The sequence below is a fragment of the Perissodus microlepis genome, chromosome 5 (assembly GCF_051167445.1).
Source record: "Perissodus microlepis isolate ML-2025 ecotype Zambia chromosome 5, ASM5116744v1, whole genome shotgun sequence".
Taxonomy (NCBI): domain Eukaryota; kingdom Metazoa; phylum Chordata; class Actinopteri; order Cichliformes; family Cichlidae; genus Perissodus; species Perissodus microlepis.
The window spans coordinates 23,062,613-23,088,790 of NC_140465.1; the positions used below are offsets into that span (position 1 = coordinate 23,062,613).

Sequence of the window (26,178 nt, forward strand, 5' to 3'; positions counted from 1 at the left end):
TTTTTAAGCGTAGTGGCTGTTAAAGGCTATTACATTACATGACTTTGATGAAGAAGCACTCATGTTGAAGCTGCAGTCCTTGCAGTGCTTGAGTTTATTTTAGCTATCTGTATGCTTCCGTACCTTCTTTATCTAATCACCTTCTTAGAATAAGACAGGACCTAAAATTGCAGCCTGTGGAATTCTGCTGGTAATATGGACTGAGGATGATGATGATGAGTTACTTGCCTGTCAAGGGATGGAGAAACTCTGGGGATCTAGGAAATAGCAACCATTTTTATATTCCAACTGTAACATTAAACCCAGTACCTCACATGGTCGATCGCACCTGCATGAACTCCAGTTTCAAAGACAGCACTAAGTACATCTGCTGCCAACAGAAGTGCATCACTTATTTTGAACAAACATCACCTGGTGACCAAACAGCAAAATGTGGTGAGGATGTTCAATATAGCAGCGCTGGCTGTCAGTAGCTTGGGAGTCAATGTGATGACTTGCCTGGCACACTATCTGCTGTGTGTCTGCGAAGCCCACACACTTCTCATTTGCTCTTGGAGCTGACATCTATAATGTTTGTATTGTCTCCCTGGTGGAAACACCTTGGACTTTATTGACTCTTCCCTTTATATATCAACCATTATACATCCTTTATTCCCCTGTATGCCGGATCAAACAATCAGAAATCTAAAGAGCTTCACATGTATCTGATCGACATCGTCTTAGGTTCTGATTTCTGTTTCTGCAACTATCTATTAGGAAAATATTAAAACAGAGCAGTGCATGTAAAGTGTTTGTTTGAAAACTTATGCTGCACAAACCTATTTGGCAGAGAGGTCGAGTCAACCAATGATAGATAATTTATTTCCATAGCTTTCTGCTTTTTTTAACCAGGCATTTTCTTTGAGACAAATGAATGGTGGCTGAATTCCCCTCAAGTGGCTATTTTCTATTATTTATTTCCACTCTACATCTCCCCATGAAAAATTACAGACTGGGTTGTATTACAAAACTAAATCTCAGACCTCTCACTCTTCCTTCCAATATCATTTCTGTAATAACACATATAATAATGATAAACTCCATTAAATTTAAAGACCCCGTCCTAAGAAAATCAAATATTTAGGCCTAGACTTTCAATTCAATTCAATTCAATTTTATTTATATAGCGCCAAATCACAACAAAAGTCGCCTCAAGGCGCTTCATAGATACAGAGAAAAACCCAACAATCATATGACCCCCTATGAGCAAGCACTTTGGCGACAGTGGGAAGGAAAAACTCCCTTTTAACAGGAAGAAACCTCCGGCAGAACCAGGCTCAGGGAGGGGCGGCCATCTGCTGCGACCGGTTGGGGTGAGAGAAGGAAGACAGGATAAAAGACATGCTGTGGAAGAGAGACAGAGGTTAATAACAGATATGATTCAATGCAGAGAGGTCTATTAATACATAGTGAGTGAGAAAGGTGACTGGAAAGGAAAAACTCAATGCATCTTGGGAATCCCCCGGCAGCCTACGTCTATTGCAGCATAACTAAGGGAGGATTCAGGGTCACCTGGTCCAGCCCTAACTATATGCTTTAGCAAAAAGGAAAGTTTTAAGCCTAATCTTAAAAGTAGAGATAGTGTCTGTCTCCCGAATCCAAACTGGAAGCTGGTTCCACAGAAGAGGGGCCTGAAAACTGAAGGCTCTGCCTCCCATTCTACTTTTAAATACTCTAGGAACAACAAGTAGGCCTGCAGAGCGAGAGCGAAGTGCTCTAATAGGGTGATATGGTACTACAAGGTCATTAAGATAAGATGGGGCCTGATTATTTAAGACCTTGTATGTGAGGAGCAGGATTTTGAATTCAATTCTGGATTTAACAGGAAGCCAATGAAGGGAAGCCAAAACAGGAGAAATATGCTCTCTCCTTCTAGTCCCTGTCAGTACTCTTGCTGCAGCATTTTGGATTAGCTGAAGGCTTTTCAGTGAGTTTTTTGGACATCCTGATAATAATGAATTACAGTAGTCCAGCCTGGAAGTAATAAATGCATGAACTAGTTTTTCAGCGTCACTCTGAGACAGGATATTTCTAATTTTAGAGATGTTGCGCAAATGGAAGAAAGCAGTCTTACATATTTGTTTAATATGTGCGTTGAAGGACATGTCCTGGTCAAAAATGACTCCAAGGTTCCTCACAGCGTTACTGGAGGCCAAGGTAATGCCATCCAGAGTATGAATCTGGTTAGATACCATATTTCTAAGATTTTCAGGGCCGAGTACAATAACCTCAGTTTTATCTGAATTAAGAAGCAGAAAGTTAGCGGCCATCCAGGTCTTTATGTCTTTAAGACATTCCTGCAGTTTAACTAATTGGTGTGTGTTATCTGGCTTCATGGACAGATAGAGCTGGGTGTCATCTGCATAGCAGTGAAAATGTATGCTATGTCTTCTAATGATGCTGCCTAAGGGAAGCATGTATAATGTAAACAGAATTGGTCCTAGCACTGAACCCTGTGGAACTCCATAATTAACCTCAGTGTGTGAAAAGGACTCTCCATTTACATGCACAAATTGGAGTCTATTAGATAGATATGATACAAACCACTGCAGTGCAGTACCTGTAATACCTACAGCATGTTCTAATCGCTCTAATAGGATATTATGGTCGACAGTATCGAACGCTGCACTGAGGTCTAGCAGGACAAGCACAGAGATGAGTCCACTGTCAGAGGCCATAAGAAGATCATTTGTAACCTTCACTAAAGCTGTTTCTGTGCTGTGATGAGCTCTGAAACCTGACTGAAACTCTTCAAATAAACCATTCCTCTGCAGATGATCTGTTAGCTGTTTGACAACTACTCTTTCAAGGATTTTTGATATGAAAGGAAGGTTGGAGATTGGCCTATAATTAGCTAAGACTGCTGGGTCTAGAGATGGCTTTTTGAGTAAAGGTTTAACCACAGCCAGCTTGAAGGCCTGTGGTACATAGCCGACCATTAGAGATAGGTTGATCATATTTAAGATCGAAGAATTAATCAATGGCAGGACTTCTTTGAGCAGTTTTGTAGGAATGGGGTCTAAAAGACACGTTGATGGTTTGGAGGAAGTAATTATTGAAGTTAACTCAGAAAGATCAATTGGAGAAAAAGAGTCTAACTTAACATCAATGGTACTAAGAGTAGCTGTAGATAATATTACATCTGTGGGATGATTACTGGTAATTTTTTCTCTAATGATAAAAATTTTATTTGTGAAGAAGTTCATGAAGTCATTACTAGTTAACGTTAAAGGGATGGTTGGCTCAACAGAGCTCTGACTCTTTGTCAGCCTGGCTACAGTGCTGAAGAGAAACCTGGGGTTGTTCTTATTTTCTTCAATCAGTGATGAATAGTAAGATGTTCTGGCTTTGCGGAGGGCTTTCTTATAAAGCAGCAAACTATTTCTCCAGGCTAAATGATGATCCTCTAAATTTGTGACACGCCATTTCCTCTCCAGATTACGAGTCATCTGCTTTAGGGTACGTGTTTGAGAATTATACCACGGAGTCAGGTACTTCTGATTAGAGACCTTAGTTTTCACTGGAGCTACAGTATCCAGAGTCGTACGTAGTGAGGAGGTGAAATTATTAACAAGATAATCAACCTCTGTTGGGGTAGCATTCAGATAGCTGCTCTGCTCTGTGTTGGTACAGGGCATTGAAGATGATAACAGTGGGTGGATTATATTCTTAAACTTAGTTACAGCGCTTTCAGAAAGACATCTACTTTGATAAAATCTACTCTCCACTGCTGTGTAATCAATTATTGTAAATGTAAATGTTATCAGGAAATGATCAGACAGGAGAGGGTTTTCAGGAAACACTGTTAAATGTTCAGTTTCTATGCCATATGTTAAAACAAGATCTAGAGTGTGATTAAAGTGGTGGGTGGGTTCTTTTACATTTTGAGAGAAGCCAATTGAGTCTAATAACAGACTAAATGCCATGTTGAGGCTGTCATTTTTAGCATCTACATGGATGTTAAAATCACCCACAATAATTATTTTATTTGAGCTCAGAACTAAATTAGATATAAAGTCTGAGAAATCAGACAGAAACTCTGTGTAAGGCCCAGGTGGACGATAGATGATAACAAGTAAGACTGGTTTCTGAGTTTCACAGCTGGGGTGGACAATGTTAAGCATCAGGCTTTCAAATGAATTAAAAGTCTATCTTGGTCTTTCATTAATTAATAGGCTGGTGTGAAAAATTGCTGCCACACCGCCCCCTCGGCCTGTGCTTCGAGGTTTCTGGTAGTTAGAATGACTCGGGGGTGTTGATTCATTTAAACTAACATAATCATCCTGCTGCAACCAGGTTTCTGTAAGGCAGAGTAAATCAATTTGTTGATCAATTATTAAGTCATGTACTAACAGAGACTTGGAGGAGAGAGACCTAATATTTAATAATCCACATTTCACGGTTTTACTCTTTGGTTCAGATGTGGATACTGTATTGTTCTTTCTTTTTGATTGTTTATGTTTAAGTTGTTTGTTGCTGGTTTTTAGTTTGTTTTTTGTCTTTTTGGAAGCTGACACAGTCTCTATGGAGATGGGTTTTTGGGGGGGTAGCAGGAGGAGAGAAGCTGCAGAGAGGCGTGTAAGACTGCAACTCTGCTTCCTGGTCCCAACTCTGGATAGTCATATTTTGGGGGGTTTAATAAATTTGTCCATATTTCTAGAAATGAGAGCTGCTCCATCCAAAGTGGGATGGATGCCGTCTCTCCTAACAAGACCAGGTTTCCTCCAGAAGGTTTGCCAATTATCTATGAAGCCCACATCGTTTCTGGGACACCACTCAGACAGCCAGCAATTTAAGGAGAACATGCGGCTAAACATGTCACTCCTGGTCTGATTGGGGAGGGGACCAGAGAAAACTACAGAGTCCGACATTGTTTTAGCAAAGTTGCACATCGATTCAATATTGATTTTAGTGACCTCCGATTGGCGTAACCGGGTGTCATTACTGCCGACGTGAATTATGATTTTACTGAATTTACGTTTACCCTTAGCCAGCAGTTTTAAATTTCCTTCAATGTCGCCTGCTCTGGCCCCTGGAAGACAATTGACTATGGTTGCCGGTGTCTCTAGCTTCACATGTCTGAGAACAATTACCAGAGTTTGACCCCCGGCGGGTGTGTCACCGAGTGGGGAAAAACGGTTAGACACATGAACGGGTTGGTGGTGTACCTGGGGCTTCTGTTTAGGACTATGCTTCCTCCTCACCGTGACCCAGCCGCCCTCTTTCCCCAGCTGCTTGGGGTCTGCCGGGGAACAGCTAGCGGGGCCTACGCTATCTTCGGCTGCACCAGCTACAGGGGCCTGGCTAGCTACGGGTGAATGAAGGGTGCGAAGCCGAGTCTCCAATTCAGTAATCCTGGCCTCCAGAGCTGCAAATATGCTACATTTGTTACAGATATCATTACTGCTAAAGGAGGCCGAGGAGTAACTAAACATCTGACACAATGAGCAAGAAAGTGCAGGAGGGACAGGTGAAGTAGCCATGGTGCTAACGAGTCGGCTATGAGCTAAGCTAAGCTAGCGAAACAGTACAGAGACAGTGAGTGAATACTTTGGCTATAAATTAGGTAGTGAGTACACAGAAAGTGTGCTTCGGATGAAGCACGTGAAGATTATACTATGAAAGAAGAATGTATTTAAAAGTTGTTAATTAAATTGCTAAGCAAATAAGCTACTCAGAAACACCACTGTGTTTGAGCAGGAACAGGAAGTGATACTCTACCGCAGAGCAGAGACTTGTGTCCATAATGTATTTTTTATTTGGTAGAAGACACATCATGAGAAAAACAAGCAGTTTTTCTCACGATGAAGGTTTTTACCAGTGTTGTTCCAACATTCAGATAGTCAGGGTTCTTGTATGTAACAATGCTAAGAAACCAAACCCATCAACTACGAGGTGGAAGTAACTGGTCAGAGATGAGAGAGATCAACAGTGTTTATCTGTCATTAACAAAGCATTATTATCTGTTTGCCAAAGCAGAGCAGTCAAATTTACAAATTAATCCCAGCGGCTTCCTCTCCTGCTTAACAAAGCACACACTTTGACAGCGTGATGCACCGCTGAGTCTCCCTCAGTGCAGCAAGAGAACTTGTGAGTGAGTGGCACTCTGAGACGCTGAGTGAGGGGTGGCGGCAGGACTGTGGCAGGGACTGGATAATAATCCAACATATAACTGCAGATTGATCGTTTGATTTAGTAAAATCATTAAAAAGAAAACATTTGGCACTTCGATTTATTGTAGATTTCACAGTCACATAATCATTAAATCACTTTAACTTTTTAATTACCAACCTCCCATTAATTAAAGTGATATGGCTAAATGTTTTTAAATCTTTAATTCCATCGTGAGATGTGTTTGACAGGGTAACTTTTGAAACATTCTACAGGAAGACAATTTTGATGCCAGTTTTCTTTATCAAATAAAAAAAATTATAACTCTTCAGGTTAAATTACTAAAAACACTGCTTACATTTTTTTTTTATCTCAGTCAGTCTCCCACTTGTACAGCAATTATCAGATTTACAAATGTATCATTTTTATTCTAAAATGACAGCGCTGTAGCCATGTGTCCACAAAGAATATGTTTCACATCTAGGACAACATACCACTGTGTCAGAAATCGAATTCGTCACATTTAATCTATAATGTACATTTTTTTAACGGAGATTATACAATTTTATATGCCACTGGCTCTTCCCTTGATGTAACCTTTGCAAATCTACAGCCTCTTTTGATGCATTTCCAAAATCTCTCATCAAAAGTAAGCTTAGTTTAAAGTGATAAAACTAAGTGCATGCTATTCACGAGGTCACCACAAAGTAACCAGCCTACTCCACCCATGGTCATAAAACCGAATCTGTTAGTGTTTCTAAATACGTAGGATGCTTACTGGATCCCAGACAACTTAGAAAATGAAAGAGAAATTTATTTTACTTTTTTTATACAGAAAAAACTCATGTTTTATGAGATTATTTTACAGTGGCTCATATGCATGTTTGCTTAACCACAGCGTGTTGTGATCTATCACAGGTCATTCTTTGTGGGATACTCATCCTTAACAAACATGGAGAGAGTAAGACTGTATGCCGTTTATTTACAAGGCTCTTCTACAAAGATTGCCTTGTTCAGAACTTAAATTTAAATACAGTACTTAGAATACCAGGTCATAGGACATTCTAACAGCTGTACTTTTAAAAAATGGATTTAAATACTGTGCTGCCTACAAATAGGAATGAGCTACCAAAAAATATGAAACTACAATTATTTATCTGCCATTATTCTTGCACCCTTTTCTTTATTTCTTTACATGTAAGACTCTTTATTGAAGAATTAAATAATAACACTTTTTTATATAATATATTTTTTTTGTAGTGTTTTGTTTTCAACATTGTAATGGAAGCTTAGCACACGTTTGTCTGGAGGTTAAGTTTTGTCTGCACTGCCATAAATCACAGCAACAGAAACCACTTGAATCACAACATCCAGGGTCCAGAGATGGATTATCATTGCCAATGGAGGAGTCCCAGCCCCAGACAATGACTATTTAGGTCTTGAAATCACTTAGTGTCTTTTTTAGAGAAATCTATCCTTTTGATGGAAGTTTTAGGTGTTAGATTCACTAAAAAGTTATATCTCTATTTCTCTTCATTTGTGGTCTGTTTAATGTGTGGTATCTTTCTTTATCTTCCTCACTTTCACGTTATCAGCAAAGTGTTTTCTTACAATACTGTTGGTGGTGCTGTTGCCATACATTACAATTATAAACACAACAGCTAATTGAAAAAAAAAAAAAAAGAAAGACAGAAAGAAAAAAAACATAACTTCAGGGCATGATAGAGTAAAATGTAAATCCTAAAGTGGGGTCTAAAGATACATGTCTTTATTGGTGGCCACATAATTGTGTCCTCAATAGAAACAATGAGGTGGTAATCCCTGAGGTAATAGCACTATTCATTGTGTCCTTAAATCTTAGGACATTAATGGATACCTGAATATACAGAAATGGTAACAGGCGTATAACTCGAGAATTTATAATGATTTTATTCACTGGGGATCCTACAGTGGACTCAGCAGAGCCAGGCATGATAGTGTTATCTCTCCATAAGTGAAACATACTTTTGTTAATGGACCATAGATCTAAATGACCTTCAATAGCCGAGAGAAAACTGCACCATCTTTAAATTCTAAAAAGATCTCTGGGGAAATTTTCAAATGACCTAAATAATTTTTAGTCACTGAGGGACCTGTGGATATTGCACCAGTGTATATTTAAAAACTGGAAGAGGCCAATTAATGTATTTCTATCTCAATAACCTTTTATAATGCAAAAACATACTGGTGGAAGAGGTGCATTAGCACTTCATGGTGGCGTAAGTTGGGGTTTGAAATGGAAATGAGCAAGAATGAGGATCAACCCAGGTCAAACAAAATATTCGAGACAGGAGGACAAAAAGAGGAACAACGTGCTAATGATTGTAAGTGGTAGATGAGCTGCACATGTGCTGCTTGTTAGTGAAGAGTCAATAAAATATGAAGAGTAGCAAAGCTGGACAATACAGACCAGAGAGATGTGGGTCCATGTAGAAGTATCGTCACTGCTCATGCTGATGCTGACATTACACCGGTGGATCTGAGATGCACTGAGGCCCGAGGCTTTACATTCATCTTCCTCTTGCTCTCTTTTTAGGCTAGCCAGCATTCGAAGCTCCTCATCATCTTGTGTCTGCAGACTGCCGAGCAGGTCCAAGTCGCAATGACTGGAATCAACAGGCTTTAGTGTCTCATCTTCTTCTTCTTCCTTCAAATTTATCACCAATAAAACCGAGATTACCTTTTTGGGAGCAATCCACAATACAATACCTTGCACTTAGTCACAGTCAGATGTACACACTGATATAATGTTTTGTGCAGACAAATAAAGTACTGAAAGTCTTAACAATAAGCTTTAGTCCCAGATAGAGCTCAAGGCAATTCTGGACATACGCCATTGTTTTGACCCACTGAGGAAATGTCTTTTAACTGTGGATCTATTGATTTAGCAGACTACTATGGTAACAGGATTTTTCTGACAAAGTGTAAGGAAGTCTTGTGATACCCTGGTGACGAATCAATAGCAGTCAATAAACCAAGGCTGCAGGGAGGGAAACAAACTCCTTGTCATATTCATCAGACAATCTTTCAGTCAAAGCCTTCACTGCATGTTGCCTGCTGTAGTTGGCACAAATCAGCAGTCAGGAGCTACACTGATGAAGGAAACTGGGATATCACTCAGCAGCAAGTTGTGTAAATGCAGAAAGCAACCATCAAGTGACAGATCTCCCTTCAGGCCTTGTGATCGCTTCAGTTGACTATCCTCTGATCCTGGATCGTTTCAACTGGTGCTGGGGCCCACCTCAATTTGTAACAGACCATAGACTGATCCGGCAAACCTTTTCCCCAGCTCTTTTTAGCTGTCCAAATCAGCAGTGATCACACATTACTATGAGTAAAGAGAGACAGCTGGGTGTACGAACATCAAAGTTTTTAATAAGCTGCACATTTGCCACAAGGACTCCAAACCCCCACTTGCACATCACAGTTAGAGCTCAGCACCTTTATGACTGCATACTAAAAGAATTGAGTTAACCCATCTACCAAAGATGGAATTTAATCAAAATAATTTTCATTAAACCATGCTGCATTAATCAATTTTCAAGGGGGTAAAACATATAAACATTAGCCCTCATTTTTATTCTGCTGTGGACTCCAACAACTTCAGACAAACATGTCTGGTTGTTTGAGCTAGCCTGCTCAGTCTCAACTTTTTTTCTTTTTTGCCACTTGATAACTTTGTGTTTTTGATGTTTGGTCCTAGACAAATATTGTGTAGTGGACTCATCAAAGCTTTTTTAGTGGAAACAGTTGCCTACGGGGCTTGTTGTGAGTGACTCAGACAATAAGACTGCAAATTTGAAGTGCATGAAACCAAAAAATGTGCTTGAATGAGTCTAAAAGCTCTGTAAAGCTGCAATTTTAATTCTCTAATTTTGAGCTATGGGCATCCCCTTATCCCACTCATTTTTAGCAAATAATTGAATTGAAACAATAAAATTAAAGATCTTAAAGTAAATATAAAAAATATGAATAAAACAAATATTAACTTTTTCTTTTCAATGCAAATGAACAAGATTTTTCATGGGTTGTAAAGTGTGTCTTCACTGGTCAGTGTGACATCTTAATGAGCATGCCTTCCTGGGTGTTGACACAATAAGAGGTGATCTGAATCTTTTTTTTTTCAGCAATAAATTGCAGCACTATTCAGCTATGAGTAACTATCACAAAAATACTGAACCATGATACCGGGTGAGAGCTGATGGTTGTTAAAATTGTAACCCCTACCTTGTGCTGTTTTGAATCATCCAATTTGACTTCTTGCAGGAGTCTTCTACAAACTGATATGCTGCTGCTCACATCAAGAACCCGGTTTACTTTCTCTGAAACTCTTGGACCACGCTTCTGTTCCAGTCCATTAGGTGAGAAGCACCGTGTGGGAAACAGCCCAGGTTCAGTTTTCCCACTGGAATGAGGCTGCATAAGTGGAGGTGTTAGGTTCACATTAGGAGATCCAGGGTGACCTTCAAGTTGTGTGCTCAAAGTTGGATCAAGCGTTCTGGGAGATGTAAGATTGGACCCACTTGTTTGTTGATGTTGGAACATGGTGAAGTTGTTATCCTGAAAGAAACACAAGGACACCATTGGGAAATAAAATTATTAAATTCTACCCACTAGTTGATTAATGTTTCTGTCGTGCTCTCTTTTGGTGTTTGAGCTTTAAATTAACCTCACATTTATGATAGCATTTTCTTCTTATCTGCTAATCTCTCACACCTTCAGATTTAGCGCTGCAGCTCAGTATTGTAGTTTCAAACCCACATCCTACACTACCAAAGAGATTATATAAGATACTGCATATGCAAGAACTACACTGGTCGTCTCAGCATTAAAAGGAATACTCAACACAAAGAGATCTGCATATCACACATTTAAGTCTGTATTCTTGAAAGAGACCTGATCCTTTGCAGTTCGTTTCCACATTGAGATTACAATCTACATTCATACCAGCAAAAATGGAAAAAACAAACAAACTTGGTGCTGCAGTGGGTAGCACTGTTGCCTCACCATAAGAAGGTCCTACGTCAGGGGTGGGCAATTCCAGGCCTCGAGGGCCGGTGTCCCTGCAGGTGTTAGATCTCACCTTGGGTCAACACACCTGAATCACATGATTAGTTCGTTACCAGGCCTCTGGAGAACTTCAGGACATGTTGAGGAGCTAATTTAGCCATTTAAATCAGCTGTGTTGGTTCAAGGACACATATAAAACCTGCAGGGACACCGGCCCTCGAGGCCTGGAGTTGCCCACCCCTGTCCTAGGTTAATACTGACCAGCCAGATGGGGTCTTTATGTGCAAAGTTTGCATGTTTTCCCTGTACTTACTTGTAGGTTCCCTCTGGCTTTCTTTCACAGTTCAAAGACATGCTTGGGGGTAGGTTAGGTTAATTACTGATGTGTTAGCCCTGCGATAGACTGGTGACCTATCCAGGGTGTACCCTGCCTTTTGCTCTGTGACAGCTGGGAAAGGCTTCAGTTAAGTAATCAGTTAAGTGGAAGAAAATGGATGGATAAAAATAAAACCGTTGACCATCCTGAACCAAGGTAAGTAAGTGTAGTCAACACAGATGTAAAAAGCTAACTACATCATCCAGATGCTGGCACTGTGTATTTAGCTTTTGGAACATACATGCAGTACTGTATGTGCAGACAGAGAATAAGGGAGTTCCACTCATATGAAGTTGTTCTTTTACTCTAAATCTGGATCAAACTTAGAACTCATCGCAACAGTTATAAAAAAATATGACAATAGTAAAAAAAACTAAAATTACAAATCACTTGCATTAAATACCTCACCCTGAAAAATAGATGTATCGCACTTATTTTAATAAATGCTGCTCCTAATGGAATTGAAAGATTAAGTATTTAAAACAAAATGCTGTTTACTATCCTCTCACTTTTCACGTCAGCCATTGCCAGTTCTTCATACAATAGAAAGAATCACAGTTGTGGGATACTCACAACCAGATTGTTATCACAAAAACATTTCTTTGTTCATAATGTAGTCTTTGTTTCTCATGAATTTAAGAGCTCGAAGCTTTCCTTGGGCCTTGGAGATCAATATTTTTTCCTTATGCTGTCTGGGTTTTTTTGGTGTTTTCTTTCATCTCTGAGCTTTGTTGTGGGGTGAAAGGTTATCACAAGCCCCTTGAGGTTTGTAGCTTACCGGCTCTATATGTTATTTGTTTTCCCTCATTTTTCAACACTTTATCAATTTTTTACATTCAGGTGAATAAACAATAAACAATATGTATTACTGAAATCCTGATACGGGTGCTTTTATGAGCCTGAATGCATTTTAATGAACTAATTCACGGTCCACTGGCTGAGGTACTGCATTGAAAATATTGAAAAAAAAAGATAAACGTGGTTTCAATGTATTTCAAAGTAGTTAATACAATCAAAGTTCATTTCTTTGTTTTGCTTTTAATATTTCTCTATGTTTAAGAGCAAATGCTTGCTCAAAAGAATTGTATGAAGCTGACGCAACACCTTGAAAGATGATATTGCTCCAAGTTGAGAAATGAACAACCTGACACAAATAAATCAAAACCAGGTTTTATATGCAAATCTTATTATTCCATTACATCAATATATGTACAAAACTGAAATCTCTGTCTAAATTTTCATTTTTATTTCTAAGTATAAGGAAAAATAATGTTCTTTTAAATGTCTTTAGAGCAAAATTATTATTTACACAAACACACAATCTGCAATACCTGTACAAAACAAAACAACACTTTAGAAAAACATATACATGACTTATTTAGTTTAACATCTTGCTGTAAATTTATTACATGATGGCAACTGAGTTGTGTTTTAAAAATGAATGTTGGTATCAGAATCTACAAATATAGATAACAAAAGCTTACTACACAAATTCAGTGTCTGTCTGCAAACCCCTCCTACACAATTAGGAGTTGAGCAAACAAGCTTGGCACACAGGTACATCTTAGACGCCTGAAGGTTCTTATCTATATATCATATATTGTTTGATCATATATTGATGTCATGATGTTGCCTAGCAACCACCCACCTACAGCCTAAAATGACCCATCTGTAGCATCTATGGACCTTTAACGCCTTATAAAAAGGATTATATTATCTTAATTTTCACAACAATAACAATAATTTAATAACTAATTATTCATATTATCAGTCTGTCATGTTGCCTAGCAACCACCTAATAGCTACCTAAAATCACAGACCAAACAATACTGTAGCACAGTTATGTGTTAATATAAAGATGACATTTTTTTCACCAGATAGGTGTTCGCAAGACATTTATTTTCAGTTCCTTTGAAACCCAAACATTATGTTCCAATTTTTTATTTTTATAATCTTGTTTAACTTTTATTGGTTTATATCTGTGGAAAATCTAAGATACAGGAAACATGCTATTAGCCAAATCATGTGTCCCCACGGTCTTTTGCTACTCACGTTAAACATGATATATAAGTCACTTAGATAACTTAAAAATGTTATTGTTTGGCTTTTTTCAGTGTTTTATTTGTTCGTGAGTAAATCGGTTTGGCTGAGATTACAGCTGAATGAACGTCAAACGGAAAACTGATTAAACAGAAGTGTGAGATGATCCTGTGAAGACCGACCCAGTGAAAATTTAGGCAGTGGTGGACTGGACTGGACAACCCCCACCTCTTGTAAACACCTCCAACAGTTCCTCGTTTTGCAAATTTTTACTGGAGGTTCATTCACAACAACAGCCAGGTAGTTGCACCCCTAACACGCCTTACCTCCACTAAAATATACTTTCTCTAGTCCTCAGAAGCTGAAGCTGTCTTTGTCTAACTAAAGAAGCTGTTCACATCACCACCTGTTCTTGTCCATCCTGACACCAAGCTGCAGTTCATTGTGGAGGTAGATGCATCTGACTCGGGGGTTGGGGGCAGTACTCTCTCAATGCTCCAGTCCACAAGGCAAGCTGCAGCCCTGTGCCTTCTTCTCACACCAGCTAATCCCAACTGAACAGAACTACGATGGTATTGGTTAGAGGGGGCCGAACAGCCTTTTGTCATCTGGACAGATCACAAGAACCTGACATACCTAAGGAGTACTAAACGACTCAATGCTCGCCAGGCTCACTGGTCTTTATTTCTAAGTTGCTCTAACTTCACTATTTTCTATGGTACTTGATGTTCCATAAAATAGTTCCATAGAAAAAAGCCAGACGCCCTGTCCTCCTGTCCCATTTTCTGCTGCCACTAACTCAACAAACCCCCAAACATTCTCCCCTCTTCATGCACAGTGGGCTCACTAACATCAGACTATGAGGAGACAATTCAAAAAGCCCTGCAGGATGAACCAGACGCTGGCACCGGGCCGCCTGCTCTACAGTCATCCACTGGTTCAAACTGCCTGGTTCAACTATCACCCTGGGGAGAGTAGAACTATATTGTTCCTCAAGCGTTACTTGTGGTGTGAATCATTGGAAAGGGATGTAAATGATTATGTGGCAGCATGTTCTAGCTGTGTTTGTAGTAAGAGTAACACTCAATGCCCTTTGGGGCTGCTGCAATGTTTACCTACACCTCATCGCGCTTGGTCCTACATAGCACTACACTTTTTTATGGGTGGATAGGTTTTCCAAGGCTGTTCACTTCACCAGTCTCGAGAAATTAACCACTGCCACTGAAACTGCAAAATTACTGACCCATCATGTTTTCAGGCTTCATGGGATCTCTACAAAAATTGTTTCTGACCAGGGCTCCCAGTTAATTTCCCAAGTATGGAAGACCTTTTGTTTTGCACTCTCAGCCAAGGTATGTGTAAGCTCAGGTTTTCATCTTCAAATACCTGGCCAGTTGGAGAAGCTAAATAAAGAACTGGAGACGGCTCTCCGCTGTGTAACCTTCCAAAACCCTTCCTCCTGGTCCTCACAACTGACATTGCTGGGATACGCATATAACTCTCTTACATCCTCTGCTACTAGTTTTTCGTCCTTCGAAGCATTTCTAGGGAACCAGCTTCCACTCTTTCCCCTCCATAGAAGCCGACCTCACCATGCCAACAGTACAGCAACAACTACAGAGGAGGAGGCAGGTGTGGACCCGGACCAGGGAGGACCTCCTCAAGACGGTCAAGAGAAACCAGCATTATGCCCATCGCTGTCGGCCTTCCACTCCCTCCCAATGACCTTGGACAGAAGGTGTGGCTCTCGGCTAAAGACATTCCCTTGATGTCCTTGACACGCAAGCTCGCACCACGCTTCATTGATCCTTATGAAATTGATTCCGTCATTAATTAGTCATGTCACATAAGCATTGTTATTGTTACTGTATAAAAGCTGTACTGACAGCATTATGAAAACAGTGTGATGTTCTATAACAGTCACCCTTTAAACAGGTATGGGTCTCTCTTGTTGTTGACAGAAATGAAGTTCTGGTTTCTTTTGCATTCATAGCAGCTTTTTCATTATGAGGAATAATAGTTACTGACCAGAAAACAAAAAGTCGTAGGTGGGGAGAATGAAAACATAAAAGTTCTTTCTGTTAGTGGTTTTAAACGGCTTTCAGCTGAGTGAAAGCAGCTGATTACCGTTAAGAGGTACAAAGAAGGGCAAATTAGTATGATGCTGTAATTGGACTAGAAAAAACAGATGGAAGCAGAAAGTTCTAAGGGTGATCCACTAACAATTCTCCAATTTCTAAACACAAATGTAGTCAGTTCATTTCAGTAATCACCAACACCATTTAACAAGAGCAGCCCAAATTGACCGGTCGCAAATAAAGAACAACTAACAACAGAGGCATAGCTTGTTGCCTCTGTTGTGATGGAAACAATATTGTATAAGTCTAGGTTTTATATATGTGCTTTTCCCATGGTAATTCAGACTAGGGAGAGGCCACAGAGGGAAAATCGATTTGTTCTAAGGCAATGGTGAAATCTTTAGTCAGGCACTGAGTGGGGACTTGGTGGATTGGGGCAGACGCTCTGGATGAATCCTGAAACATGTGATGGAGGGCAAAACCATGTAATCTGTGTGTAACAGCTGTGTAGTGGTGTAGAAGAACGCCGAACAGTATTTACCATTAGATTCAGAGCGATCCAATAAAGCTACTGCTGTGCCACATGTGCAAAAATACACACCCCTTTTTTCTGAATGCCGCGTGATATTGCAGGTATTTTACTGAACTCAAAGGAAAAAAAAAATCAGATACACACCCAGCTGTGGACAACACTCAGTCTCAATCTGTGAGTCGAATGCCTCTACAAAATCCAGAGTTACAGTAAATGGCATTATTCTAACAAGTTTAACAACAGCCTGAGGTCCAATAACAGCTGTTTTGACAGATACTTTCGGTGTTATGTAACAAACACAATATGTAACAGAAAAGAAGAAAAGAACAGCTCAGAAAAAGGTAAGCTATCGAGGTGAGGACTTGAGTGACGACCTATAGGACAGACCGAAAACTCTGGCAGGCAGCTGTGCCACTGTGGCGTTAAAGGGATTGTTCAAATAAGAGTGTTGGCAGCTATGTCAAGCGCAAATGAGTTAAAAGATGATTTTCTTTCAGTATGAAACAATGGCACACACAGCAGTAAACTGCCGACCGCAAACCTCAGTAAATTACAGCTGTAAGACTCATTTCTCAATTCTCCCTTCCCAAATGTTTCCACTCTGAAAGAGAAACTCCTGAAAATGCATGTGCAATGAGGCCAGCCACAAAAATAAATGTCTTCATGCCTTTACATTGCTAGCCTTTTATTATAGCGCTATTATAAATCCCCCCAAATAGCATTTTAATGCAAACAGATTACAAACTCTGTATTGAGAAGTGACATTACTATATGTGAATTGTTATAATTTCCTTTTTTCTTTGTATGTAGATGTCAACCTTAACGGTTAAACACAATTACTGAAAACTCAGTTCCCCCAAAGCACGGTGGCAGAGATAGAAATAATATTGAGACAAAGCAATGCCTTTTGGAAACAGAGCAAAGATAAAGAAAAAAAAAGTAGTAAACAAGAAAAGTTTTACAATTCACCTTATAGGTACTTTTTCAATCAGTCTAGTGTTCACACACATTGTTCTGGTTTGGACAGCAGGGTACTGAGGTCTTTAAAAAAAAAGAAAAGAAACAACAACAGAAAAAGCATGCTGCACTAACTATACAATGCCCAATGCTGAGGCAATAAATCCCTACAATATTTTTTTATTCTTTATATGTGTTCTTATAGGCCCTTTATTAGATTATTTAACAAACACTATAAATTGGCAGCCAATGAAGTTGAAATGGCTGTGCTCTTTTGACAGAGGTGAAAGTAGTTATAAAACCATTCTCCAAACCAATATTTCATGCAAATTCTAAAGAAATGTTCAACCTGGAAAGAGCTTTATGGAAGAAAGGTTATACATGCAATTTACAAAGGTCACTATAAAAGATTCATTTTTTGAAACCAATCTATTTTACTGTTTTCCCAATACAATAACCCTGGCTCCTCAGTTTCAACATGTACATCTAGATCTGTACACAATGTCAGTGATAAATGTGAGCCTTAGGAGAAGCTCTTACAATACAAAATACAAAATCATAACATGCACTATTAATATTTTTTTATTCAATGTAGTTGCTAACCTTGTAGATATAATGCATTAATTTAAAACTGTCATAAAACAAAAAGAGTGTTGAGTTTGATATTGTAAGATCACTGGCCTTGTGTTTCTTAAGATGTACTATTCACACTAAACATGGTTGTCTTGTACTGTGTCCATGCACAACTGTACTCCCTTCCCCCTTGTCTGCTGGACTGCACTCACACTGTGCTTTATGATCCAGGCCTGAGCACGCATCAATTTGTCTCAGCATCTCAATAAGCTTTCTCCCCATTTCATGCACACACGCTTTTGAAAAGCACTCTTGTGAGCACAATGAGGTTCACAATTTTATGCATTTTGTGTCTTAATTTGGACAGGGTTTTGTTTTGTTTTTTGAGTGGCGACACACTATTCTCTCACATGCCTTACAGATTTATAAATTACTTAATGCATTGACTTTCTCAGAGGCAATGGGTGTTTGAGTTTCATGCTTGGGCAGAAAACATATGCCCACATCTTGGACAGACAACATGCGCTCCTCACACAGTAGCAGTGATCATATTTGTTAAAGGAACTGGTACAGCCTAGCGTGAATAAAAAACTTTACATAATGTAATTGATTCAATATATCTCCTCGAATTCGTATGTGTGTTAGTTTCCTGTTCATTTCTGGGTTTTGCTTCATATTTTTTTGGTAATTGATTTTCCTCTTTGTTTCCTGTAACTTTACATTCTGTCTTTGTCTTCCCAACACCAATTCCACCTGTTTTTTGTTTTCTTATTGGATCTCTGTGTATACTTTGGTCTGTCCCTCCTTCATTTTTTGTCTCTATTTTTCTTATGCCCCTTTCTGGATTCCTATTTTGTTTTACCAAGTACATGACATGTTTTATTGCCAGTCAATAAAGCCTCAGCTTTTGTATTAATCCTGGCTCAGTGTTCTGCATTTGAGTCGTCTCCTGTAGAATCACAACAAGGATATTAATTCTGAATTATAAGATTTATTATAAAGTTTTAAATGAGTAAAAGTAATTAGCATGTCTTTGAAGATCATTCTTTGTGATCATAGTTTAATCTCCTTGCTAAGCATAAAGAAAATCATTGCTTTTTGTTACAAGTCTCAGAGCCATTAATAAATTATCTGATGATAAATAACCACACTGACCTTTCAAGTGAAAATTTGATGCATAATATGAAATGTGCAATATGAAATACTACTCACCAAAAAATTTAAAGTGAAATTAAAGCTAGTACTTCAAACTTACTCTGATTAAACAGAAATAAATCAAACTTTGGGCATTTTGAAGGATTTCTTAGTGAATTAGACATAGTTTTTCATTTCTACTCCATGTCAAACTAGTAGTGCATGTAATATAAAGCAGTTTTTGCTTGACAGATAATCATTAAGTGTCCCCGCAAGACAGGGGCACTTTGTGTGTGTGTGTGTGAACTCAAAGAACAGTGTGCTTGTGTCTCTCCCTTAACGTACCTCATCACTTTCACTGCCAATAAAGTCATCCTCGGGCTGGACATCATACCGCCTCCCAATCTTGCTCTGAACCTGACCATCTCCCATCTCCATCTTCTCCTGGTCACCCTGGCCTTGTCCTCGTTTGGGTGAGTGAGGCTGAGATGAGAAAGTGAACACCTCCTCTTGCAGAGTGAGCTGAGGCTCAGACCCTTCATTACTCTCCCAGCTGTTCCAGACCTTCAGGTCAGAAGGCAAACCTTGCTGCACAGAGCACAGTTGAGACTCTGCGACCATGAGTGCTGAACTTTCCTTTGCAGGAGTGTGACACTCATCTAAATGAAAGATGATAAAATAAGATCAAGTAACAAAAGAATAGTTGCAAGGAAATGTTATTAAGAGTTTTAAATGTACAAATTCCCAAGTATGTCTTTCACAACTAGACATGGAGTCAAATTACAATGAGCAATAAATCACTGTTTTATTACTTTTTAATCATACGGTTACTGTCATTCTAATTTGATTTGAATATGTGCACACGAAATTCATAATAACGATATAATAGGGTTGCAAATCATTCAACGACCTGGCAAAATAAGCATTAATGAAGTTATCCTGCACTGACATGTTTGTATCGCTTATTAACAACCCTGCTAGGTTAATTAGGTACAGTGAAACGTTATAGACAAAGAAAGAAGAAAAACATCAGTAGTAAGAAAACCATTTTACTGCTAATTTGTCACTGATGAAATGTCACCTATGCCAACTTTATATACATATAGTATATACATAGCAAAGAGAATAAAAGCTTGTTTTAGCCTTTAATGAATGCAGCATCCACTTCTGTTGGTATGCGAGAAACAATGAATCCTTATACTGTGAGATAAGTCTGAGATCACAGAAAGGGGCACCTAAATTTGAATGAGTGAGCACATTTGAATCTCTCGACAGTATAATCACTTTCTCTAATTGCCCACTGTGTGGCAAACCCTGTGCCCAGGAGATGTCCCTCTGACTTTTATTTAATGCGCCACATTACCATTAATGAACTAACTGCTTTCCGTCTGTGGGCAGGGCTGCAGCAAAGGAGCTTACTGCTGGAGAAACATCCATAATTGAGCTTTCGGAACACATGCACTCACTTCACAAGGACAATGTGGGTATAGGTGTGTCCATGTGTGTGTGTGGGGGGGGGAGCAGTGCGGGGAGAGTTTGTGGGGGAGGGATCCCACAAGTGGCCTTGACACAGGTTATGCAAAATTAAAAAGGGGGGAAAAGCTTGTGTCCAATGTAGAATGAGATCTTTTAAAATTCATGCAACACTTCAACAATCCAGTTTAAAAAGTAAGAGTGGGAACACATATTGTTTTTCTCAAGCATAAACAAGGTGCTTATTAAAATCATAACATGCAAAGCAGTCATCAAAATCACCCAGCATGTACATTGCTCTATTTTGTCTCGTGTTCCCATCTCTTGCTGTCGTGCTTAAGTTTTCACTGATATCACAAGTCTTCCTGGTGTCTATTTACGGCTGCTTTAAGCCTCATCGGCTGCATGTTCTGACTTTTCTGCTAGGGTCAGAGGCTGGTGCTTGCTCTCCTGCCTGCTGGATGAAGGACTGCAGCTTTCCCAGCTTTCACTATTCCCTCTATGGTGCTGAGGTACAGCATCCCAAGGAGATGTTAACCATAACTGAAACACCTAATAATATAAAAGAATAGTACACCTTTAGCCCACCACAACACACATAGAATATACACTCAACTACCACTTTATTAGGCACGCCAGCTCATTAATGAAAATATAAAATCAGGTAATCACTAATAGCCAACAGAAATGGTTAGGATGACATGCAAATGAAATGTTCAAATAAAACATTAAAATGGGGAAAGAAAATGATTTCAGTGTCTCTGAACATGGAATGGCTGTTGGTGCCAGACGAGCTAGTCAGAGTATTTTAGAAACTGTTGATCTGCTGGGATTTTCCCACACAACCATCTCTAGAGTTTGCAGAGAATTGTCTGAAAAAGATAAAATATCCACCGAGCAGGCAGCTCTCTGGGTGAGAATGCCTTGTTGATTCCAGAGGTCAGAGGAGAATGGTCAGGCTGCTTTGAGCTGATAGGAAGGCAAAGTACAGTAACTGAAATAAGCTCAAATAAACGCAACCAAGGTATGCAGAAGAATAATTCTGAACGCACAACATGTCAGACTTTAAAACAGACAGACAGCAGCAGCATCAGAAGACCACACCAGGTTCTGCTTCTGCCAGCAATGAACAGGAAATTGCAGCTAAAACTTGTATAGGTTCACCAAAATTGGAAAAAAGAAGACTGAAAATTCCCTGCCTGATCTGATGTCTTGCTTTCTATTGCTACACTTGGATGGTAGGATCAGAATTTGGCATAAACTACCAAAAAGCATGGCTCCAGTATCCCTTGAATTAAGGGCCCCTATTACCAACTGAGCATTGTTTGAACATCACAGCCTACATAAATATTGCTGATGATCATCCATCCCTTTATAACCACAGTGTGGCCATATATGACACAAAGCTCATATCTCTAATAGAGCTCCTTTGGAATGTGGTAGAACAGGAGATTTATATCATGGATGTGGAATTTACAAATCTGCAGCATCTGTGTGATGCTACATGTCATCATGGACTAAAATCTCTGAGGAATGTTTCCAGTAACTGGTTGAACCTACACCACAAAGAATTAAGGCAGTTCTGAAGGCAAAATGGGGTCCAAGTGGCTGGTGAGTTTATACAGTGCACACAACTTACTTGATGATGTTTGCTTTTCTCCTCCAGCACTGATGACTCTCAGCTTCTTAAATCCCTTCTTGTCAACCGCTCTTTTTTTAGGGGGATGTGGCTGTAAACTGCCAGATGCTCCTACATAATGTACTTTCAACATTACAAAAGCTTTATAACACAAAACAGTCAAACAACAATGTTATTAGAGCTTGCCAGAAGCATATCTGTGAATTGATTATGCACCGTGAAAATCCTTATTAATGAAGGCATTTCAGTAACTGAGCTTCTTACATTCATTCAGTGAGGAGAATATTTCCAGCTACATTATGTTCAGCTGAATTAGGGAATTTTAATCATCCCATTTTTTTCATTCTGTCATGCTCAAAGAATGCTGTATTACCAGCCATAAAAGCTGTTATTAGGTGCTTGAAAGAGCATGTTCTGAGAAAGAGGACTCTTATTTTGTTAGTTTGTTGATTCAAATGCACTGCATTTACTGATGTCTAGTATCTGGAAGAAATGAAAAGGCAAAGTAATCATCTATGCTCTAAGGGCAAAGATGCACTGGAAATCAAGTATATTAAAATCCCACTATTATATTAAAACTTTTTTACTCTTTGAGGATTTAGTGTCAAAAACCATTCACAGGTACTGAGTCAATGGCAGCTAGTTTTGCACTGAAGATTTGTGGTAAAATCTGTTTCAGTTCGTTTCATTATACCAATGTTTAGTTCAAAGTATGATGAAAATGTTTTTCCAGACCACAATTTAAGTTCATAAAATAGGCATTAGTTGTTTTGTGTCTATATCTAACACTTCACATTAGCAAGTATAACGTGAATCTGCTTCACAAACCTAAACTCTAATGAACTCTTCATTTCCTTTGTTGGCAAATTAGATAAAGTGGTCCTCAAGACCTGCACAGATTCAACAATAACATATCTGCCCAGTAACTGAAAGGTCACAGTGCAAAACTGCAATGCCCCTGGTTTGATTACAGCCAGCGGGTGTGTTGCATATCACACCCCTCTCTCACCCAATGTTCTGTCTCCTTCTTTGCTGTCAGCTATTCAATTAAGGCATAATGCCAAAAAAACACATCTAAAAAATATGACCTAATGAGGGTGTGTGGAGTAGTGCTTGTAGTATCTGTTTAATGACCCATCATCATTCTGCTCAGCATCGGCACAGAAAAAAATGAGCAGAGGAAGTGAAAATAATATATTTTTTTGGCTTCTTTCCAAAAACTATTTTTGTTCTTCAGGTTTCAGCCTCTTTTTTTCTTTTTGGGTTAAAGAACTGTTTTTTAATCCCTGTTGAAACCCCTAAATATCATTTTACAATTAAATATTTATCTAGTCCCATTTCCTGGGTTCTTCCTCATTTTCTAAACCTTGTTTAACGTGGCATGGGTTCCTGCAGACACACAACACTCCCAGTCCACACAGACATATGTTACAATGGTGTACATGCAGCCCAGAAAAGCATAACTTCAGCTTGAGCTAGTGTACAAAGAAATAGAAAGAAAAAGAAACAAACAAACAGATAATAGATAAATAAAGTCTGTAACAAGCAATGCTAAGTGTTTGAGTGATAAAATAGCAAGATGAACAGGGTTTGTTCATACATAGACAGCATTCAGACTCAATAAATCACTGTCTGTACTCTGTCAAATTTACCCTCATTGAGAATGTGGGAAGGTTCTCCATGTGATAAATTCTCACTCTGGTTGGTAATGCTCTGACTTTCTGTAGTAACCTTTTGGTTCATTCTACTCGATCCCTGTGGGACGTAACCAAAGAAAACATACAAGTTCAGAGACAAATTTATTCTGTTTTGTAGTAAATACAATTTATGGCAGGAATACAAATCATTCAGAGAGATATGCTGTATGTTCTTACAGGATTGGTTAGATTACTAATTTGGAAAGGAAAAAAAGAGACTACATTTCTTTCAGTTCCATCTTATGTTACCTTGCTTTTTCTTCCAGTTAGGAGAGGTGGTCCAGAGGCTCTGGAGCCTGAGGCTGTGTGTAAAATGCCCTGGGGCCTGGTTCTCCGATAACAGGTTGATCTGGCAGTGGTAGGAACTGCACAAAAGTAAGGCATTCCCATTAGTTATTGATCTGAATTGATTAGTTCCTGTAGGATTTCTCTTATGCTAATACATAAGGCCATTTCAGTTTGAAGGGCACAGACCAGCATATTAAGATGAGGAAAGACCTGTGTTCTTTCAAACTAAAAAGATCCCTTAAAGTCCCTTTGTAACTGTGAATAAAAATCTTTAGAACATTCCCTTTTATGTAGATTATATACTGCAATATGTTTTTTTAATTAAATTTCTTAAACTATATTGCAAACATAGTCAATCAAGAAAATACTATGCACTTTACTAATGCTTAGCATTTTAATTAGAGTCTAATGGGCAAAATATTTTATGAGGAATGAAAATTAATGATTGGATACAAATTTGACTCTACTGCTGAGCTGATATAACGGATGTTTTTCTTTAATCTAACAATCTGTTCCATTTCATCATGTGAAAATAATGGGCTACAGTGGGAGATGTGATATGGCGACAACTTGACCCCGCTGTATCTGTGCCAGGACTCATCAGGACCACCTCTGCTGATGTTAACAGCCAAACACACTTTCTTGTAAAGCCTCATCAGAAGAGTGAGCAAATACTTTGCTCTCTGCAAAACACGCACACACACACATACACACTACAATAAAAGAGCTTTGGTGGATTTAAGAAGAGAAAGAGATGATGTTGCCCCTGTGTGATACAGCAAGTTAAATTAATTGAACTTTACTGCTGGAATGTGTACATTCCTCCTGAAACTTGAAAGAGTGATATAACAGCAAGAACTACAACAAGATCTATGTCTGCATAAGCTACAAATATTTTTAGAACAGACTTTAATTTATGAGAAATTTTTGTCTTTGGGATTAAGAGAACGTCTTTGCTGAAGCACAGAGATAATCAGGGCTTGTTTGTTGTTGCATGATACAAAGTGCTGTAGCTTACTTTTAACAGTTTCTGACACTTTGGCTATTGAAGGATCAGCATTCACCCAGCAATTCTGTCAAAGTCAAAATTGGATGCCTACTTTAATAGCAATCGTTTTAATTATGATTAGGAATGTTATGCTAATAATGCAGATGCTAATTATGAAAAGATATTTCTTGTGCATGGTTACTGCTCTCTTCTATGGGCACTGCTGGTTGACTCAACATGACTTAGACAGCTGTCAGAACAAATAAATATGCACTGATAAAAAAGGCCACAAAGGCGACAGAAGTGGATTACTGGTGCATGTATTTTTGTATGAGGAGATAATTGCAGCTCCTTGAGTACAGGTGAGGCACAAATGAACACAAAAATGAAGACCATGGGAATTTCATTCCAGGAAAACAAAGTGATTATCATCACAGTGCCTTTGTAGCAAACACTTTCTCTACATGTAACCATTTGTGAACCGTTTCCTATTCATCTGTATAAATAAGTGAGTTCATGGGTGGACTGTGGCTCATATTGTGTACTCTCAATGTATAGACTCACATATTAAGACTCACATTGTTTTGCAAGTTACTCTCAAAACAATCAACACTATGAACCTGCTGTGATCCATCAAAGAAGACCTACACTAAAGGACAAAAATATCTGACAAATTATGTTAACCCTGTGAACATTACATTAATTTGCAATGTTGTAACACGCCACTATTATGCTATAGTAACTATCACATCTCCTCTGGGGTCAAGAGCTTTGCACGGATTTTTAAATCCGGCTGCAGGGATTTCATCCACAACATTGTTGGTGGAGTCAGGCACTGATGCTGAAGATAAGGCCTGTCTTTGAGTCTGCACTCCAATTTATCCCAACAGCGCTCAGTGGCATTGAACTCAGATTTTGTGCAGCAAAATTACTTCACACCTAACTTATAAAGCCTTTTTCTTTACAAACCTGGCTTTGTGCAAAGGGGTACTGTTATCCTTCCAGATAAAACTCCTTCCTCCAAATTGTTGCTGAAAAGACTACCAATCTCAAAAACAAAGGGTCCTACTCCAAATAGTCTAAATCGTCTTTGTTAAACAAAGCAACAGCTACTTCATACATGATTTTAATGACAGTTTACACTTTTGCATGCTTTATGGTTACATTTGATGAAATTACAATTCTCAAAATGTTTTTTGTTTGT

The 26,178-nt window shown here is 38.8% G+C and overlaps 1 protein-coding gene across 3 annotated transcripts in view; it reads right to left on the bottom strand.

Moving 5' to 3' along the window:
- cfap20dc (CFAP20 domain containing) overlaps positions 1 to 26,178 on the bottom strand; it is a 41,256-nt gene that overhangs the window by 11,719 nt on the left and 3,359 nt on the right. For 2 of the 3 annotated variants that reach the window (XM_084928884.1, XM_084928886.1), the window contains exons 8-13: positions 23,948 to 24,063; positions 23,654 to 23,756; positions 22,002 to 22,124; positions 19,235 to 19,548; positions 10,417 to 10,749; positions 8,600 to 8,836 (exon numbers count right to left, since the gene is read on the bottom strand). In XM_084928884.1, coding sequence (XP_084785010.1) covers positions 8,600 to 8,836; positions 10,417 to 10,749; positions 19,235 to 19,548; positions 22,002 to 22,124; positions 23,654 to 23,756; positions 23,948 to 24,063 — 1,226 coding nt within the window. The remainder of the gene's footprint in view (positions 1 to 8,599; positions 8,837 to 10,416; positions 10,750 to 19,234; positions 19,549 to 22,001; positions 22,125 to 23,653; positions 23,757 to 23,947; positions 24,064 to 26,178) is intronic. The other variant, XM_084928885.1, reaches the window with a different exon arrangement.